Raw genomic sequence first — 21,090 nt, forward strand, 5'->3', positions numbered from 1 at the left:
ATATGGCCAGCCCGGCACACACATTCTAATAAAAAAGCAAATGTTACATCTGCTCATAGGGTATGGATAGTGTAATACTATTTTAATTTAGTGAACATTGTTTGCCGATATAACGAGAGCTTATATGTACAGTACAATTCCCTGTGTAATTGGCAAGGGGTCTGTCAGGATAACAAGTGTGTTTTTATACATTTTTAACCATGTCATGACAACCTCTCATGCAATTGTGTTTGCTAGGTATGGGAATTGCAATAACCAGTTGGGTAGTTAACAGAATCTAGGTCAGGGTGAATTTCCTAACATATAGTGTATATCCCTCCCAGAATCTTCAATTCTGTGAAAAGAAAATTCTATTGAGTGTACATAAGCACATAATAAACATTCAACTATCTAAAAATATAATAGCTGGTTTTATACCAAGCATGACATGAACATGACTGCAACGTTAAGTTACAGCAATCTGAGCTTCTAAGTGACCATGTAGAAATTTGACAAAGCAGCTCTTTTAAATAATAAAGTTTTGTAGAAATGAATATTCAACTGATGGGTATGCTATGGCTCATGTGCTGAGAAAAAAGGAGATTCCTTTAATCCTGTTGCTCCACTACTACCAGTCCCCATAGGGGAGAGCCTGCAAAGTGTTGTTCAAATGTTGTTGTTTCTCATGTTTTCCCCAGCAATGAAAAGCTTTGTTTCACACTGTGGAGATCTTCTTACTGATGATGTCATCCAGAGACTTCTGCCACCACTTTCTTGCGCTGTAGCGTTATTAACACAGTGAGTCCACAGTTTGTTAAGCAGGGATGGGCAAGCGCAGGAGCCTGTGGTTTCCCTCCTCCAGTCTTTGGATAGATGGAATCTCCTGGGGGAGGTGGTTGCCAAGCTTGTATGTTTTAGATGATCCTTTTGATCATGACATTCGCCACCCCCTGCCCCCAAGACACACCCAAGCATATGTGCTTAGGCATTGTATTTACAATTGCTGTGTCTGTTTGGTGGTATTTGATTCACTTCCACAGGGCTACCCTCTGGAAATTGCCCTTGTGGGAAATATTTGACCTCCCCTGCTTACTTCCAAGTCGTTATTGTTTAACTGAACAAGCCTCAGTATTTTATTGCCATTGGGGAGGGATGACTATTTGTGTTTTTTGATGCACGTCAATTAGATAGAAAATCATTTAACTTCCATTTCTGGCTTAAGGGTTGAAATTAGCCAAAGTACTCACTTTTTTTCCAGACAAATTATGAGAAAATAAAAATGGCTGGCATGATGCTCTGCAAAATAATTTTATTAAAACCATTTTAAAATGATTTAAAAAAAAAAAAAAAAAATATATCCTACTTTATCTCACAATTTTACTGGATAAAAGCTCATACAGTGCTGATTGGAAGAGGGTTTATTTCTTGAAACAGACATCCGAGTCATTTTAAGCAGCACTGCCAATTTCTTTTGAAAGCCTTTGTCTTCTGGTGCCCTTGAAACCCATTAAAAAAATCATGGGTTTCCGGCACAAAGTATTTAAAAAAAAATGCATTACTGGGTCTGGAACAGTGGCTAAATCCATTTCAGTGCTCTGCTCTATCTCTCTCCTATGTTGTGTAGATCAGAACTTCCACTGGGGATGAGAATGTGGGGGTTTTCTAGCTGTCAAACCAACCCTGAATAAAAACTTTGGGGAAAATCACAAAATGCTCCCGTCCTACATTTTCTAGCTGACGCCAAGATTTTAATTAATAGATAACTCTATCTCTGCTGTGTTAGTACAAGTGTGTGCTTTAGCATGTAATGAGCACATTATATCTTGTCTTAGGTTGCCTTTACTGATCAAAGCATATGGGAATCCCATGAAAATTGTAGTGATGCTCTTTAGGCAAAGACTTTATGAGATCCTTGCTTTGCTGCCCCCAAAGACCTATGAAGGTAAGTACATAAATCAAGCACATTGCGCAGCTTGTCAGTAATGTATAGATATTGCACAGTTCACTTAAGACCTTTGGAGAATCGTTATTTGGAAATGTGGATGACATTCTATCAGTAAATTCCTGTAAGGGGTCGATTTGAGTGAATTTGATCCTGACTGATTTCATGCCAGAGAACTTATAAGACATTAATAAATGGAATTGTGGCATCTACAAAATAGACCTGGAAATGTACTTCCTTAAGATTAAGCTTGATATCAGCTGCCTGTCTACCTTTTTAGGATTTTGCAAATGCTTTGTATCAAATGCATTACACTTGGGTGCCACAGCCTGCAGGTTAAAATACAAATTGAGCGTCAATCTTCTGTCCTCCTTTGGTAAGTGAGTTGCAGAGGTGAGGCAACAGTCATACCATTTACTGTTGCGGCAAAAATAATAAAACACATTAGAGAAGGATTAGGCCGATATAATAATGAATCCGCAGGTTTCCAGAAGCAAAGGCATTGTCTTGATAACCTGCCAAAAACCAGCTTGCTAATCTACTAATTGGATGCTGGTTTTCACTGTTGGCAGCTGCCTCCATTATTTTGACATTGACTGCATCATTGATGTTTATCGATCTGGAAGGCAGTACTAAGCGTACATTATGTATTGAACAGACAGCTGTTCATTAATTACAACTGCCTACAGATTAGACAGTCTCAGGACTGTCTTTTGGCAAAGTTCCTGGATCGCTTTTTGAGTCAAGATGATGTTTGCATGTTTTAAAGGTGGATATTGTGGAAGTAAAAAATTGAATGTACTGTGGCTGTACATTTTGGGAGAACAAGACCCAGTACAACTTTTGCATTTTGAAACTGGGTAGCTAAGTTCAATTTTGTATTGCTTTTGGTCTGGTGGTTTATGCATAAAATAAAAACATGCATCCCATCTCATATAGTATACCTTTTCCTTGGTATTCATTATTCCAAAGATTCATTTTACTTCAATAAAACCGTTCCATGAGAGGGGTCATTTCACTTACACTTTAGCCATGGTATTGCTTTGCTCTTGTTGGTAGTAAAAATAAATAAATAAATAAATAAATATTGCTTGTTTGTCAATACTTGCAGGAGGTTTCAACCAAATCCTCAAACAGCTGGTCGCTGATTTGACTAGCCCTGAAAACCTGGTTTGTACTGCATCTTTCCTGCTTCCGGCTCTCTGCCACCCTGATGATGTCCTCTTACTGGGGCCAGCACTACAGGAAACTGACCACAGGTTCATTGAGGAGCAGGTGTGCTTTCTTTAGTATGCATCGTTCCTATTTTTTAAGTACTCTTGTGTGCGGAATTATAAGGGTATGCTTTGTAATTCTACCAGCTGCAGCAGGGTGGCAATGCGGGGGGAGGAAGCCTCGAGTACGACCCCTTTGCTATCTGTGAGAAGGTATCGGAGGTGGATATTGTGCCTATGCCGCTGTCCCCAGCTCCGTCAGTCATCATAGCAGCAGTCGGCCTCTTTGGAGTTGTGTTCCCCCACATTTCAGCACAACAGAGGTAACTGGCTGCTGTAGTTTATGGAAATATAACAGTATGAAGTGTGTGTGTCAGTAGTGTATGTCTCTCACTGGTGAGTGTGTTTTTTTTTTTTTTTTTAGGGCCCAAATCCTGGAGCAGTGCTCCGAATCTATCAAGCAAGTCAAAGGGTGTCGGCAGCAGACTGCCCAGATACATGTGGTTTCTGCATTCTGCAGTGCTTTAAAAGTAAGGCTTTTGATTATTGCTCAAAACTAAATGTAGAATGTAGAATACATTTATAACTGATCTTTAAAAGACTAAATGAAACTCTCACTTTAATACACACAAGTCTAACATTGTTTATGCCTTAAACTGTTCTGAACTTTCTAAGCAGTAAAGTTTGTTTGTCCAGTGTCTTGGTAACAGTCGTGTGAGTTTGGGCCCGGAGGAGGTGAGGAGGCCTGCCCTGGCACTGGTTATGGGAGCCTTGGAAAGTGCCAACCCTCTGTTGAGATGTGCTGCAGCAGAGGCTTTGTCTCGACTGGCACAAGTTGCAAATGACGGGGCCTTTACTGTTGGAATAGCACAAATCAGTTTTGATAAGTAAGTAGAAATTGCAGACTTCTCTTTGTGCATGTTAATATTTCAGAGATGGAAATAAGAGAATTCCAGGTTGTACTCCGAGCTTGATTAGCTCCAGTGTATAGGTAACAAGCTTGTGTGTGTCGTAGTAAAACCTGGAATGGATCAGACTGCTATGCTGCATGAGTCTTATTTCCATTCCTTTATTTAGAAAGGTTGTTGTCTAAACTACATCTTCTGCGATCACTTTCCTTCTAATCCTTGTCATGCTATGCTACTTAAGCAAATGCATTGTACAGTTTGCATTTTAAACAGCTACACCTGCCTTTTACCCATATCAAATTCTAACCCTCCCAAGCTCTTTAAAGATTCACTTTTAATATAAGTAATCTCTTCTCCGCTGTTCTTTAGGCTAAAGTCAGCCAGGGATGTGGTATCACGGACGGGACATTCCCTGGCTCTGGGATCTCTGTACCGCTATTTGGGTGGAATTGGCTCAAGTCAGCACCTCAACGCCTGTGTGGGAATCCTATGTGCCCTTTCTCAGGACAACACCTCACCAGAAGTTCAGGTAGGGCCTTCAGTAATAACATTTAGGACTTTACTCAATATGTGCCGTCTTGAAAGGCTGTTGTAAAATATATTAAGTAGTGGAATAGTGAAAGTTTTTAAAATGATACAAAATTACAGTAAAATGGATTCAAAGCTTGTTTAGGTGTAAATTCAATTGGCTTACATTTATTGGAGTCAGGGAGGGGGTCCCCAATAACAGATCATTACTGAACTAGTTTGATTGCACTTTCTGTGACCATCTAGATTTTAAGTTTAAAATATTTTGTCTCAAGTCAGTTTGATCTCAGATGTGTTTCCTTGTTTTATAGATGTGGGCGTTGCATTCCCTGTCACTGGTGATAGACTCTGCAGGACCATTGTACCATGTCCACGTGGAGCCCTCCTTTTCACTGGTTCTGATGCTGCTACTGACCGTGCCTCCTGCTTATGTGGAAGTTCATCAGAGCCTTGGCCGCTGTTTAAATGCACTTATTACAACCCTTGGTCCTGAGCTGCAAGGTATTCCATTTATACAAAGGTGTCTTGGCGCCTTATTTTAATGTATGCACTGTAAATTATGACTTTCATTATAAAGAAGCATGTTAGTGTGTTTTTGGATTAAAAAGCTTATCTAAATGTAAAAAAATAAATATTCAATTTATTGTATTGTATTTCATTTATTGCATTTGTCGTGCACTTCATTCACTATTTATGTCTCAAGCTGTCATTTTAAAACATGATGCTGCAGTTTAATTTAGTCTCAAAGCTATGTCCAGCGATTGGTGTATTCTGTCACGCTGACCTGATGAAAAGCTATGGCAGTGAATGTGTCTCCTATCCTGTCGTCTCCCTCTTGCCAGGGAGTGGCTCCTCTGTCTCTGCCCTGAGGACCTCGTGCCTGGTTGGCTGTGCTGTGATGCAGGATAACCCTGACTGTTTGGTCCAGGCTCAGGCCATCTCCTGCCTGCAGCAGCTTCACATGTTTGCACCGCGGCACGTTAACCTGACCAGCCTCGTCCCCAGCCTCTGTGTAAGTCACACATAACCATACATGTCATAAAGCATGTAGAGAATGTGTGTGGGTATATGTGTCTTATATAAGATATTGGGACACAGCTAAATATCATCTAGTTATCCATTTCTGCATTGTATCAGGATAAAGCGGGTATATATATATATATATATATATCTATAATATATATATATATAATATATATATTATATATATGTGTGTCACCCACACACGTGTCTGTTTTAAAGTAATAATATTATCACACAAAAAGTCACCAATGTGTGTGTGTGTATATATATATATATATATATATATATATATATATATATATATATATATTTATTTTATTTCTTGGTCTGACAACATTAGTTTTTCTTGGAGAAGAATATTTACTGTTTTTTGGTAAATTCCAGACTCCAAAATTTAATTCCATTTTCGCCTGAGATGCAAGTATTCCTATAAGCTAGGGTTACTATTAAGTAAGCCCACATTTTGTAAAATACTTGAACCTGGTACCTGGAACCTTGGTGTCACCAATTTATTTTATAATGGCACATGGGTTGAGTTGGTGGATTTACAATTAAGTTTGGGTAGCAGTGCAACTTAACTCGTTGCTGTCTAATGTACTCAATTGTGCTAGTCTCAGCTGTGTTCTGAGAGGATGGGTATGCAATAGCAAAGCCGCTGATTTTTTTATAAAGAGACCAGTGACCGATCATGTATGCTTTATTTCCAGTGCAATGTACCGTGTCATTCTTCTGGCATCCATCTCGTCTATACCTCACATGTAATGTGTTACATCAGAATCCTGTCAGTATTAGAGAAATATTACAGTACTGTTGCTGTATCTACACTGGTAATTCACAGACTAGTACCATTTCTTTGTAATATTTTGTTACATGTTCTTTTTTTGTTTTGTTTTTTCATGCATTTTAATTTATAAAAGTACTTTGACTCCCTGATATGATTCTGCTTTATCAAGTGAACAAATGTTTGAGAAGTGGCTTCTGAGTTTTCAACTACAACGGTCAAGTAGACACATGCCTTGAGGGCCACATTCCACCCCTTGGTCTAGATTTAGCCACCATCTCCTGGGTATTCCAATTTTCATAGTTCATTAAATAAAAAGAACTGTAAAACAAATATACTGTAAATGACAATGTTTCTGTTCTCACAGTGGTGTTATAACTGCTATGTAATTTGCTCTCTCATACAGGAAATCTTGTTGGATAATTCTGTGTTGGTAGGTCCCTATCCCTAGCAGGTTTGCTGTGTCGCATTTCCCTTGCATCCGCTGTTGAATCTGTTTTGTTTTTCTATTCGTTCATTTTCTTTAACTAACCTGATCCATAGAAAAGGGAGCATGACCAGGCATCACTGTTCCTTTGTACCTCAATCTGGGGTAGTGTTAAGGCTGTGCTTCATATTTCTATTGGAAACTTATACTGCAGGATCACTGGAACTTTTCTAATGTTGTTCTATTGAGGATACTTCACAAATGAGACACTATGCAGTGTCCCGGGGTAGCATTGTACATCGTTCTCTAGTTCATTTTAGATAATGACGATACTCCCACATACCCAGTAAACAAAAATAGGTTTGTATGCAGGTCACTTTTGAGAAACAAAAATAACCATAAAGAAAAGTCAGGTAAAGATACACAGGTTTGGCAGCATAGCTAGGATTTAGACTATTATCTTCACTGTCAGTGACACATCATTTTTATTTATATTTAAACATGTTTTTTTAGATGTTCCCATGTATTGTGCCATCAGTCCCTTTTAACCAGCTCGCACACACTCAAACTAATAGCAGAAGTTTCTCAATAGAACTCCCTGCAGGTAGTCCCAATGATACTGCTGTGTATCTAGTATAGAGTGTTCTTTGGCTATCCATCCTATTGCATTTATAAGAGACAACAAAGTCAGGGAAATAGTATGTTAATATTAATTCTTCAGTTTTGAAGCAATGTCATTTTAATAAAGAAAAACCTTAACACTATCCCAGCCTCAGATAAACCCCTTCTCAACTTTTTTTTTTTGGCTGGAACAGGACACGTTTTAATGCTTTTCTCATCGCAAAACTGCAGGTTTTAACAGACAAATGGCCATTGCGGCAAAAGCCTGCAACAATAATGCTTCTGGTTGTGATTTCTGTTTGCGTGTGTGTGGGCTATCCTCCTTTTTTTTTTTTTCTAGTTTTAACAATTGTCTTTCCAACATGGATGACAAATATTTGCTGTGTGTGCGATTTTATTTTTGTGTTTTTGCATCTTTTTAAAATCTTGTGTTCTGGTGTAATGACAGGTAATGGTGTCTTATCGTTGTAATCTGAGCATGTTTGTGGGCTGAAGGAGTGAGTCTCTGGGTGAGACAGGAAAGGCTGAAGCACTAAAATAAAATGGTCTATAAATATAAAGCTTTACAAGTTCTGTACCATTAGATGTCTGAGCCATGTGAAACTGAGATCAGGAGGCACAGCTAAACTTTAAGCAGCGGGAGGGGCCAGCTAACTATAACACCAGTGTGATAAGCCACTGTACTGTATTACAGCTCTTTTTCCAGTAATAATTCCACTGCATTTTTATAAGTGAGGTTTGTGATGCATTATTAACATGGATCCTAGTTTTCCTCAATAAAAAATAATCTTTTATATCTCCAATATAAAAATCTGCGTTATTCCGCAATTAAAATAAAAGGCTAAAATTGACACAGGAAATATTTAAATTAAATTCTAAGGTTACAACCTCACAGACGCCATCAAGCAATAATATTACCATTTTACTTTAAACATTACAAATAGTATTTATGTCTGTATAGCTATTGCCAACTCCTTGACTTGATCTTAGGGGTGATTTTTTTATTTATTTTTTTTTAAATCATTTTCGGAATCTCATAAACCGCTTGTTCAGTAGTAATGCACTAGATACTGAAGTAAACTGCAGCTACGTTTCAACACAATTATGACAGTGCGCCTCGTTCTACCTTCACCTCTGTACTCCAGAAGCAGTTTTATTGAACAAGTATGTTTACATAAATGTCATGATTATGTATGATAAGTGTGTATTGATTTGGTTATCAAACAAACAAAAGTGTTTTTTGCCCCGCCCCAAGTGTAAAACTTAAAATTCTCAGACGGCATTGAAAATCCTTGTTATTCCACAGCAGACGGATTCCTAGGATTCCTGATTATCACCCATCCTGACCATTGGCTTACTCCATTTATCTTCCTTTATCACAACCAAGGAAATCCAAAGAGTACCGATCAACTTATTAATCTTTTGCATATGATACAAGTAAGGGAGGACGGGAGGTAAAATATGGTGCCGCAGGATATGTAAGGCTATATTCAGTGCTTAAAAGTGTAAATCCCAATAATGTGAAATGGCAAAACTGCGACTGTAGCCAAACTAGAAATAAAAGCATATAAAATATATATTATTTATTTTGCTTAATTATTCTTCCATTGTTTCATGTTTTCTCCTTTCTGAAAAAGAATGGTGCCCATTAGCTTCCACTGTTCTGTTAAATAAAAATCAGAAACTCAAATGAATCTCAAAAGAACCGTACACGTTCAAATGAATTACAAGGGGAAGTGACTGTGAAAGAAACCCTGCAGTGTGTGTTGCAGGTGCTGATCTGCCCTGGTGAACTGTGTTTGCAGGTGAATTTGTGCAGTTCTTATCTGTCACTGAGGAGAGCTGTGGTGGCCTGCCTGCGTCAGCTTGCACAGAGGGAAGCGACTGAGGTGTCTGAACATGCTGTCACCCTCGTGAAAGACCTTTCAAACAGAGAACACACACTCCTGGGTAAGATCCTTCAATAGGAGTTGAGCATTAGTTACACCTGCAAGACACTTTCTCTCATAGAAATATTTAGATACCCCTTTACTGGTAAGGTCATTAAATTCTGAACATAAGGAAAAGCTACAAGAAGCTAGTTCAAGTTTAAAAGTTTAGGATGTCTTACCAGTTGAGGATTAACACATATTTAACTGGAAGATGTAACTTTTCTGTCTGCAGATGGTACTATCAAAGAGACTGGCCTGGAGGGGGCCTTGTTCAGCCTTTTGGATAGGGAGACCGATCTTCGCCTCTGCAGAGACATCAAGGAGACGTTGGATCACATGCTGACATCCATGGCTGTGGGGAAGCTCTCGCGATGGTTAAAGCTGTGCAAAGATGTGCTTTCTGCCTCTGCTGGTAAGAATAAAGTTTCCTATGAATAAAGTTGCCTATGAGTAGCAGAGCTCTGCTCTTGAAAAAACTTCTCAGAGGTCACATTTACTGTTTCATTACTATACCGTATGAGTAAAAACTGCCTTTTATGAACTCCCATTTGTTGATCACTGCAGAGCCAAAGCTAGCTACAGATTCTGCGCTTAATAAAATATTCAGTAAAACCAGGCAGTAATTCCTGTGGGGATGTGGCTTAATGTATTTGATATCCTCTTGCAGATTTTGCTAATGCTGCCCCAGTAGAGACGACCCAAGAGGAGGAGGAGGAGGATGGGGATCGTGTGGATGACGCCTCCACGTTCACTTCCATACCCGAGAAATCCTGCCCGTTCACCAACCCTCGCTGGGCCACCCGCGTGTTCGCAGCCGAGTGCGTCTGCCGGATCATCAGCCAGTGTGAGAACGAAGACGAGGCGCATTTCAACATGGCCCTCGCCCAGGAGAGGAGGCTGCGGGACCCCTCCAGTAAGTCTGGATGGGATTTTGGATTGGTTAAAAGTGTTGAAATTTAGTAGGACTATGACTGTTCTCAATGTGTTCTTGTCTTTTCTAGCTTGAATCTCCCATTCTATTTTATTTTTATCCCAGAGTATATTATTAGCTACTGGTTATTCTCATACAGAAGAGAAACATGGCACTAATGTATGATCTAGAGAGTGATTTAAAAGTAGGGTGGGGCGATTCAGAAAGCTCTAGTATCAAAGGTATTCGTGCCAGCACGGCACAGTAGTGTTTTGAGCAAATAAGAATTGCAGCACATCAGTTTAGGTGGTGCCTGTAAGATGAATCAAATGCATCGTCCCCTATGCCCTCCTATGATAGCTTCCTATCTACTGGTACCTACTAAATTTCACCATCTTGTCATGAACTTTGTTGCTGCACACAAGATGAAAGGCGTGTTGCAGGCAAAGATGCTAGAAGCATGCTTGTCCTTATCAAACATGTACATGTACATTTCCACAGCTTGGCACTGCCTTTCTGTGATGCTGATAGATGCTGATGAACTTGCCTTCCCTCCAGGTGATTTCCTGGTGTTGCACCTGGCAGACCTGATCCGAATGGCTTTCATGGCTGCCACTGACCACAGTGACCAGCTGCGCCTCTCTGGTCTGCAGACCCTGCTGGTTATCATCAGAAAATTTGCAGCAGTTCCAGAACCAGAGTTTCCAGGGCATGTCATCCTGGAGCAGTATCAAGCCAGCGTAAGCATTCTTCTTCATTTTCCAGTCTGAAGCTGCAATAGCTGTGGTCCAATGGTAGGAAAATGAAGAGGAAATGGCAGAAATGATTGTATCTTAACTTATTGATCAAAATAAATCCTCTTTTTGGAATCCATGCCACCTCCTGATTTTGAGTTTTTTCCCACATGGTTTTGGTTCGATCCTTCTTTTAGGTGGGTGCAGCACTTCGACCAGCCTTCACTCCTGATACCCCTCCGGATGTGACTGCAAAAGCATGCCAGGTAAGAAAATAAACCTGACCTTCCCAGAGCAGCTCTCTATATAAAAGGAAAAACATTGAGAGAGAACTGGTTTATTTCAGCAGAGGCAATGTAATCTAAGCAGCATTTCAATTTGCTTTAATATAGTGCTTTATATAAGAGGTGTAACAGATGCCTCATGTATCTTTTTATAAAGTACTAGTAATGTACAGTAACCAATGGGCCAAGATAAACAAAACTGGTAAATCTATGAAAATGAATAAACTAGCTTTTTGTATTATCACTGTTAAGCTGAAATGAAACCTGGGTCTTGTTTTCCATTTCCAGGTTTGCAGTGCATGGGTAGCCAGTGGAGTTGTAAGTGACCTTGGCGACCTGCGGAGAGTCCACCAGCTGCTGGTATCATCGCTAGTGAAGGTGCAGGCTGGGAAGGAGGCTCAGAACCAGCTGTACAATGAGAGCACATCCACCATGGAGACTCTGGCAGTGCTCAAGGCTTGGGCTGAGGTAGGAGCACCAGGTGGAATTTCAGTAACTGGATTGAACCCAGCTTTTTGTGTTGTCCCTTTGCGCAATAATAATCATAATAATATATTTGTAACTGTTCTAGGTCTATATTGTTGCAATAAAGTGCCAGAAGCTGTGCGACAGTCCTCCAAACCAGCTTCTGAAGATTTATTGTGAAGACTATAGCAGTCCATCAGCAGAAGGGCTTCTCAACCTGGTTCAGGCAGACTTAACAACCCTTAGTAAGCTGTGGCTGGCAGCTCTGCAGGATTACGCCCTCCTGACTTTACCACAAGAGTACACTGCACAGCTCCCTGCTGGAGGTAGGGTTTATGTTACATAGCATTATGTATGTGTCCAGGTAAACTGGTTGGAATGTCATAAAATTTGAGACGCATGAAGTTAGAGCATAGTTAATGGGAAATACGAAAAGATATGTACATCTTGGCAGTCTTTGAATGATAGAGAATTGTGGTGTTTTAAGTCTAAAGCTTCTTTACTTTGCATAATTAAGTCTAATTGCTGGCTTGCAATACATCAAACACAAATCGCAAACTAGACAAGATCTGTTTTATCTTATGCTAAGAGAAACTTAGACATAGTTTACTTTTAGTGTGCCAAGTTAATATTTTTTTTGTTTTGTTTTACATTCAGATTGTTTCATTGAGTTTGTGAGCATTAGCACGCATATTGTTTCTGAATATGGCTCAAAGGGATTTTCTTTTCTACTGTGCCTGCAGGTTTTCAAAAGAAGGTTCTTTTAAGATTCACCGGCATACTTTCTGAATGTGTATTTTCCCTCTATTTCCCCAGGCGGTGCATTTTACACAGCAGAAACAGTAGAACATGCTAGATCCCACTATGTTAGTTCCTGGGCTCCCATTCTTCACGCTACAGCAGTGTGGCTCAACAGTACAGGCTTCATCGTGGTGGACGAGGAGCCTCCTAACCTGTCCCGACCCGTGACTCCCACCACAATGGGGCAGTCAGCCTCGCTGGCCAGTGTCAAGTCTCCTGAGGATATTAACACAGAGAGATTCTATCTAATATTGGGTCAGTGTCTCAGTTATGTTCAGTTTTACACTGTACTCTCAGTTATTTTCAACTCAGGAATGTAAAACAGCAAAATTGACACAAAAAAGTAGGAAAAGCACACCATTACTTAACAAACTTCATTGTGTTGACTTTAGAAGTACTTCAATGTAAAAAAAAAAAAAAAAAAAAAAAAAAAAAAAAGAACTAAACCAAACTTATGGGTTGCAGCAACTTCTACCAAAGTTTCACAGTAAATCACAGCCTTTGAAACCAGCCCTTTATCATTGGGATTGAACAGTTGTTTTTTTTTGGTTGTGTATAAAGCGTGTACGTAACAATCTGGGTACTCGGATGCAGAATACAGAATTGTTGGAATAATTTATTTTATTGTCTTGTTGAAAACAAGCATTATTTTTAAGTGAAGCGTGCATTGCTTTACAGTGCCAAGGCAACAAGAAGAGTCCTTGTCAGGCAGTAGGAATGGGAGCTTTTATTCCTCCTTGTAAATGAGATGAATGGAAAGGTTCCCAGTTAAAATAAAATTAAATCAATCAATAAATAAATATTAAATTGATTGCTTATTGAGCCAGATCTGCTAACAGTACTATAAGTGAATTCTGAAGCCAGTACTCTTAAATTATGAATGCTTGAAAGTTATGTGTTTTAAAATGTGCTTTTCGGGCCCAGTCTAGACTACATAACCGATCTTGAGAACCATACTCAAAAAGGCTTTAATTAATCCAGCTCAAAGCGCCTAGACTGAAGTACCGTTTCATATTTAGTCTGGCTTAATGCTTACCAACACTAAAATAGTTTGGTTACGGTTCCTAGCAGCGCAATGGACTATATGAGACTGTGGCAAAGGTGTTTGCATGGTACAGGTGTAGGAGTGTTGGGGTGCGCAATGAAGAGACAGACAGTGATAATCCAATCAGAAAATTGGTTTAATTTATAATCCAGGTCTAGTGACCAAAACAGTAGTCCCAGACAATACACAGCAATGTGTATTGTACTGTTCAAAACAAAGGGTTTGCAGTCCAATAATAAACACAGTCCAGTTACAAACATAAGATACAAACACGGTCACCAGTCATGGGTGCGTGCTGCAGTGCTCATGGTGCTAATACAATAATTATCGTGACACAGGTGTAGTGATATCCGGGTTTGTGCTGGCCTCTGGCGACAGCTCCAGCACACGTTACCCTTCTACTAATAATAATAATAACAATCAACAATTAGAGACGAGACAAAACAAACAAAACACTCACGTACAATATCACAACAATGGTCCTTCCGGGTTGTTTTCGTAACCATAAACAAAGAAACAGATCACATCTCTCCGTTCCCTATTTGTACCGTTACACATGACCCCTTGGTAAATGAGTGCAGCCACTCCTCCAGTTTGTGGCTGCCACATCATTTCCCTTCCGGGTCGACGAGAGTGCATCGGAGTTCCGCCCCCTTTCTAGATGACCTACTTCCTTTTAACGCTGGGAATGAATTGTCAGGCCAACCAGTCCAGGGTACTCTCTTCCCGTTACTTAACGCCTTCACAGGTTGGGAGGGAAATCATTCTATTTCTGTCACAGGTACTTAATATGATATTATCCCACCATGCAAGTAGCACGTCTTATGGCTTTGTTTCTTAAAAAAACGTTATGGCTTTGTTTCTTAAAAACATGAGGTATATTTTATCATAATGTGTGCGTTGTCGTTTTGTACTCTGAAGTTCTTTACCAATTTAATCGCTGCAGATGCCGAAATTAAGGCACATTGATATCTGATCATGTTGCTCTATTATCCACCATTTTACAACAAGTACAGCAGCACTGATAGTCATTCTCAACTCCTTCAGGCGCCTTTTCTGAGTACTGTATATGTCCACATGTGCAAAGCATTTTGGGATACTGGAGGGTACACAGAAAATGTAGCTCGGTTTACGGCATCCACACTTTAGAACTAATTTAGAACTCAAGACTATCCCCTGAGGTGGGCTCGAGTACGGTATTATAGATTTAGTTACATTGTTTACCGTCAGGCATTATAAGTATGATTTAATTGCCCAAGATTCCATAATTAGATGAAGAGCTGGTAATACCTCTAAACAGGCACACTAAGAGCACCGTTACCATTATGTAAAACAATATGTAGCGTGAGTTTTGTACTAAAGCAGGGTCAGAGGTGCAGCTGTTTATTTCTCAAACTGACCATTTAAAAAATGTGAAAGCAGAACACACAGAAGTACTTGGGACTGTAATTAGGAAGTGTACTATGTACTGCAGCATACTTTTATTGCAGTAAACAAAAAAACAAAAACCAAAGCCATTTATTTAATTTAACTCTCAGATTGTTATACATTTTCAATGTGCTTGCTGTGGTGTATTTAATATGTAGATATAGCAGAACAAACTCACTGCAATTTAAACTTGTTTTTACTGACAAATAAATGGTATGTAAATCATAAGAGCTGCCCCTGTTGCATGCTGTCAGATCAGGACTTCACCAACACTGAGCATGCGAGCTGCAGCATGCTATTCCCTATATTACAACTGTACACAATTAAAGGTGCGGTCAGCAATTCAATACACAACACTTGCAAAATATAAACATGCTGAGTTCATTGCAGTCGTCAACTGCACCGTTTAACCATTCAGCAGAATGAGGCAACAAACATGCAAGTACAGACACAACTAACCTGGTTGTAATGGGGTAGGTCTCGGTTTTACAACACCAGTTTAAGATTGCACATAGTTACTGGTTAAGCTGGTGGTCGCTGTTGGAAACACTGGTACTTGAGATGAAAAGTTTGAAAAACACTTGTGTAGACGATAACCGTATTTAGCACTTTTAAGCGGTTTATAAGGCAGTGTGGACAGGGCCTAAGTGGCTAATACCAGTACTGCAGCCTGAAGGAGTTGGTATAATGTTTGACTGATTGCTTTTATTAATTGCAGGTATAAGTGTAGAGTTTCTATGCTCTCCTCGCTCGGATGCTCCAATGGAAAGTATACCGGCCTGTTTGCACTCACTGCAGGCTTTGCTGGATGTTCCATGGCCACGGTCGAAGATTGGTAATGATCAGGTAGCTTTTACCAGGCTTCGGTTTTTTTTCTGATATTCATTTGCTAGCTGTGTGTGTGTGAGTGTTCATGTGTATCTATTATAGGGCTCAGATCTGCGCAAACAAATGGACTTCATTGGTAATGAGTAGCGTGTGTTCTCCTTTTCTGCAGGCTCTGAGTGTTGAATTGCTGAATGTTCTCCATAGACTGATACTGACCAGGGAGTCTCCAGCCATCCAGCTGGCTGTTCTGGAGCTGGTCAGTCAGATCATCTGTGCAGCAAAGGAGCATGTGAAGGAGAAGCGAAGGAGTGCAGAGGGTTGGTGTCTTTTGAATCATTCCTCCCAGCCTGTGCCAGATGTTGATTGCATGAGGTGGTGCACTGGGTAATGCCTAGGCAGTTTAGTCCCAGAAACTTGGAATAAAAACAACTACATTTAACCAGATAATGGAAATTATTTTGCTACAAACCTCCAAAATCCAAACATTGCCAGGCTTGTGTGCATCTGTTCACATGCTGATTTATTTTTATTGTTATTATTTTAGTAGATGCATCTGTACGTTTCCATTTCGTTTTTTGCTTTAAGAGAACCCCAACAGTTAACTTGTTGCAATTCGTTATTTGTAGGTCACAAGAAGCATGCCAAAATACAGTGGTGGTGTTGAGAAATGACTGGTAAAATACTACTGGCATGTAAATCCTGCAGAACTTCAGTTTGTTGTACTCCCAGTAATCTGAATGCCTGAAGATAGGCTGTTTAACTGTGGTCTTTGTACTTGTTAGAGGTGCTATTGACATTGTTTAATTGTTCTCAGTTGATGACGGTGCTGAAGAGAAGGAAACTCTGCCAGAGTTCGGAGAGGGAAAAGATACTGGAGGCCTGGTGCCTGGGAAATCGCTGGTCTTTGCAACGCTGGAACTGTCCCTTTGTATTCTTGTACGGCAGCTACCACAGCTGAACCCCAAGCTTGTGGGCAGCCCCAGCAACCATGGAGGCAAACCACAAACCCTGACGGAGAATGACTGCAAGCTGGTATCGGCAGCCTTGGGAGTCCTGTCTGACCTTCCCTGCATCTGCTCACCTGAAGGTAGGACTGGGATACAAGATGCTGTTGGTCAAGAGAAATCCCAAATGAGAATCGGCATCTGTTTTCAAATATGTTTCTACACAAGGAAGGCCAAAGTCAACCCAGGAAACTATTTTCAGGGGAGTGAGTTTCAGGAAATATGTTTTGCATACAGTACAGGACAGTTCAAAGTAAAACCGTCCTGAAGTCAAATATTATTTATTTAATTTGTTTTGTATTTGAAAAAGATGTGCATTAAAGTGTAAATGCTCAGATTTTTGTCTTGCCCTGTATTTGTTCTTTTTTTTTTAATCTGTAAACCCTCTTGTCCGCAGGCAGTGTTTCAGTCCTGCCCACCATTCTGTTCTTGATCACTGGTGTCCTCAGAGAGATGGCAGTGAAGATGCCCAGTGGTCAGATCTCCCTGCCGGTCTCAGCGGCTCTGCAGGCTCTCAAAGCTGTGGTCTCCTCCCCTATGGCCAGGGCAGAAAAGAGCAGTGCCGCCTGGACCCGTCTGCTCCGCTGTGCTCTTGCTACCCTGCTGGACTTCTGGAACACTGGTAAGTCTGAACCAGAGATGTGATTTTTATATACATTTCATGCATTCTGTCACTGCTTCAAACCAAAGAAAAAATGTGCTCAGAGTTAGTCATAAATGTGGCTGACAAGAGTCTTTTATCAAAGGTGTAAGGTAAACTTATAGAAACACAGATTATTAGCTATAGTTCCAAAATTTTTGTGTTTGTAAATTAACTTATTGTTCTATATACTAAATACTCTACTGCTGAAATTGCACATACTTGCCTAAAGGGATTAATCAGAGTAATAGGAATATTAAACAAAGCAAAGGTGAGCTCTGTTTTGTTGAACTTCTATGCCTAGAAACTCTCACTTTAAATAGATTATAACAAAATGTAGTGTTTTAATGGTACCATTTTGAGTGAGTTGAATATAAGAATCAATAGAAAACTTGAAAAAAAATCAAAATCCTTTCTCCTTAGATGAGATGCACCCAGAGTTCAATGACATCAGCCTGCTTACAGCAATCACTATATTCATCATGTCTGCTAGTCCTGATGTTACAGCTGTCCAGTGCCTTCAGAGTCGGTGCATCGACAAGTTTAAAAGAAGCCTGGATTCGAAGGATCCCCTGGTAAAGACAAAGCATTTTCTCTGTTTTGTTGCTGCAGCACACACGTTTTATTTCTTTATTTTACGTACAAAACTAATTATTTATGTTGCATTTGTCTTCCTAGACGTTAGGGCTTTAAGAAGGAACTGTTCTAACAGCAGATCAATTTCTTGTGTACCTTAAGGGGTTAATACTTATATTTCTCTTCTAAATAAGGTTGCCATGGCGTTGAAACTACTCAAGAGCGTTTGTGCATGTATTAGTTTTAATTGAAATCCAACTTGTATAACAACACTTTTTTTTGTTGTTGTTTATCTTTCGTAGATACTGACCAGGTGCTACCAGCTGCTACTGTCCATCTTTCAGAACCCCAGCCAGGCTGTGTCTGTCCCCTACATCCAGTCCCTGGGGTCAGTGATCGTAAACAGGCTCCAGAGAGTGGAGAAGAGAAAACCAGAGAGTTCTGCTGAGCTGCAGGCTATCCAGGAAGGGGTTAAAGCTCTTGAGGTCCTTGTGTCTATGGCTGATGAGGAACATCGTAAGTTGTCACAGCTGCAGCCTCGTTATGTGAAGAATCTACAGACACACTGTCAGTTTAAGACATTCACGTAGGAACTCATGAGGATACACCCTCAAGGAAACCAAATAGAGTAATTATGTCAGCTGCCAAATAGATAAGTAACTGTACTGTAAACATATATGAACTGGCATAGTCTGTACTTCTGTTTATTGTGCATATGCAGTAGCTCTAGATAGCCTTGAAATGTTTTGCAAGCCATGAGTTCAAAGTGAGCCATTTCACAAGAAAAATGCAACCCAATTATATTTTGGCTGCTGTTTGTTCCAAGAACTTGTCGGCCAACACCCTTGTTTTTTAATGCTGGGGAAAGCTGTAGTGCTGCAAGTGTCAACATTTGGGTTTAACCAACCTTCTGTGTGTGCATTTTTATTAGAACAAGAAATAATTTGCTGAAGAGAAAAGCTGGACCCTGGCATCCTGTCAAAATATGAGTCATGTCTGCTTATGCTCAGAATGCTAGTTTGTATGGTAAATAACTTTTTTTCTTTCCCCTAGGATCTCAGCTCATGGCTATTCTACTGCCCCTTCTTATTTCCTTCTTGCTGGATGAGAACGCTCTGGCCTCTGCACAAAGCCCAGCACGAAATCTGCATGAGTTTGCTCTCCAGAACCTGATACGAATCAGCCCTCAGTACTCTTCTGTCTTCAAAACCCTCATGGCCAGTTCTCCGTCTATGAAGGCACGGCTGGAAGCGGCAGTCAAAGGCAATCAGGAGAGCGTCAAGGCCAAGAGTTCTGCCCTACAGTCCAAACCTCCAGAAAAGAATTCTCCCAGCATTCAACTTAAGACCAATTTCCTGTGATTCCCTCAGAATACACTGTGGTTTCAGATAGGGCTAAAAAAATCCTTTTACCTTTTCCTTGCATTACACTGAATAGAATCTGCTAGGTTTTGACTTGACAAGGGGGTAGTTTAATTATTAATTAAGGTCAGTACCGTATGGTTAACATGGTTTTGTAATTCTTCAGATTAATTTGCCAAAAGGAGAGTTTTTTTTTTTCCTGTCCATTTGTTACCTTGTTTAGATGTGGAGTGAACTCTGTGAAGGAAATTACTGTCTCTCTACCACAGGGCTGATCTGGCATAGGTGAATATCGCAGCCAGTGAAGCAGAAGAACACAATGTGCTTGTCTTTTATTGCACTTTTTAATGGGATAAGATGTCATGCTCTAAAAAGTTATAATATAGAGTAAGTAAACATAGCGGATACCACAGACCCTGCTCAGTTAGTTTGCTTAAGGAGTCACTTTCAGGCCAGTTTTCTGAACATGCAAGTATTAACCAAAAATAACTGCAGATCCCTGATATAATTGCACTATTACTTCATATATGTACATTTTTAGAGATAATGTACTGTAATTCTACAATAACACTATTTAGAACCATTGTTCATTATTCAAAAAAAGGGGCCTAGAATAATAAACCATGCTCTCATTTGCATTGAGGCACAGTTTAAATATCAAATGTCATGTTTTGTAGGGACTGTGTTGGTTTCTTTGTGACTGTCATTGTAATTCAGATGTAGGATAGAGTTTTTAAAAAGGGGCACTGTGATTCAAACTATTCAACTAAGAGCTACGTTTACATATTGTCTCAGTTCTCAATGTTTTCAAGTATTCGAGTACCTCTTTATTTTCTGACATCCATTCACATGTCCTAGGTAATTGAAGCTCCTACCAAGACTGTTTATCTATCCATGAGGTATTAAACATCTAGATTTAACCCCTGGCTAATTTTCTTTATATATTATATTGATTTTGTTTTTTTGTATTATTTGGTAAGAGTAGAACTCTAGTGCAAAACAATACAATGATACTACTGGAGCTGCACAAGCATGTTTTAAATGTATGTTTCTAGTCACTGCACTGGTGCTCATAGGGCTTCCTGATTATGAAACTTGTCTTCACAATCCATTGAATAAAAATACAGTCGTACAAACTGCTTTAGGCAGCCACATTACTGAATGTGTTTCAGGCATATTGTTAACTGAAAAACTTAATTTGTGTGATTTATGTTGCTGCACAATTATTGTGTGTGTGTTGATCATTGCTGTGTATATGATATGAAAAATTAGGCGATACTTGGGGGCAACAAAAAGAAAATGTTTATCTGACATTTTCTAACATTTTATTGAAAATGAGTGCAATTGAATAATAAAAAAAAAAAGTATTAACCTGTTTTTATTTGTGGCTGTTTGTGCCTGTTCCTTTTATGTCCCTGTTACTCCTGACAAATCAAACCCTGTGTTTAAGTGTGTCCTAGTCTGAACAGCTGTTTTCCTACCAGACCACCTGAAGCACTTATGGCTGAGGCAAGAAGGATGTAACATACTGTATTTGTAGGTTAAACATATTTTGTACATAGCATTGTAAATTGTACAGATTTAACAATTCGACTTAAACCCTAACACATGATGTCGTTTTCTAATATGATTGACAAATAAAGCCGCTTTTTTTTTTTCA

At 39.6% G+C, this 21,090-nt stretch overlaps 1 protein-coding gene across 3 annotated transcripts in view; it reads left to right on the top strand.

The window, feature by feature from the left end:
• The window catches only part of LOC121324232 (HEAT repeat-containing protein 5A-like), a 33,070-nt gene extending 11,980 nt beyond the window's left edge, over positions 1 to 21,090 (top strand). For 2 of the 3 annotated variants that reach the window (XM_041265888.1, XM_041265890.1), the window contains 25 exons: positions 678 to 777; positions 1,812 to 1,921; positions 3,033 to 3,196; positions 3,283 to 3,458; positions 3,560 to 3,665; positions 3,832 to 4,022; positions 4,413 to 4,572; positions 4,883 to 5,072; positions 5,414 to 5,583; positions 6,782 to 6,808; positions 9,229 to 9,373; positions 9,587 to 9,766; positions 10,022 to 10,267; positions 10,823 to 11,004; positions 11,196 to 11,264; positions 11,571 to 11,750; positions 11,854 to 12,073; positions 12,564 to 12,803; positions 15,740 to 15,867; positions 16,019 to 16,166; positions 16,664 to 16,936; positions 17,251 to 17,475; positions 17,917 to 18,068; positions 18,372 to 18,585; positions 19,123 to 21,090. In XM_041265888.1, coding sequence (XP_041121822.1) covers positions 678 to 777; positions 1,812 to 1,921; positions 3,033 to 3,196; positions 3,283 to 3,458; positions 3,560 to 3,665; positions 3,832 to 4,022; positions 4,413 to 4,572; positions 4,883 to 5,072; positions 5,414 to 5,583; positions 6,782 to 6,808; positions 9,229 to 9,373; positions 9,587 to 9,766; positions 10,022 to 10,267; positions 10,823 to 11,004; positions 11,196 to 11,264; positions 11,571 to 11,750; positions 11,854 to 12,073; positions 12,564 to 12,803; positions 15,740 to 15,867; positions 16,019 to 16,166; positions 16,664 to 16,936; positions 17,251 to 17,475; positions 17,917 to 18,068; positions 18,372 to 18,585; positions 19,123 to 19,430 — 4,304 coding nt within the window. In that variant the 3' untranslated portion in view covers positions 19,431 to 21,090. The remainder of the gene's footprint in view (positions 1 to 677; positions 778 to 1,811; positions 1,922 to 3,032; positions 3,197 to 3,282; positions 3,459 to 3,559; positions 3,666 to 3,831; positions 4,023 to 4,412; positions 4,573 to 4,882; positions 5,073 to 5,413; positions 5,584 to 6,781; positions 6,809 to 9,228; positions 9,374 to 9,586; positions 9,767 to 10,021; positions 10,268 to 10,822; positions 11,005 to 11,195; positions 11,265 to 11,570; positions 11,751 to 11,853; positions 12,074 to 12,563; positions 12,804 to 15,739; positions 15,868 to 16,018; positions 16,167 to 16,663; positions 16,937 to 17,250; positions 17,476 to 17,916; positions 18,069 to 18,371; positions 18,586 to 19,122) is intronic. The other variant, XM_041265889.1, reaches the window with a different exon arrangement.

This window comes from Polyodon spathula, chromosome 12, assembly GCF_017654505.1.
Source record: "Polyodon spathula isolate WHYD16114869_AA chromosome 12, ASM1765450v1, whole genome shotgun sequence".
Taxonomy (NCBI): Eukaryota; Metazoa; Chordata; class Actinopteri; order Acipenseriformes; family Polyodontidae; genus Polyodon; species Polyodon spathula.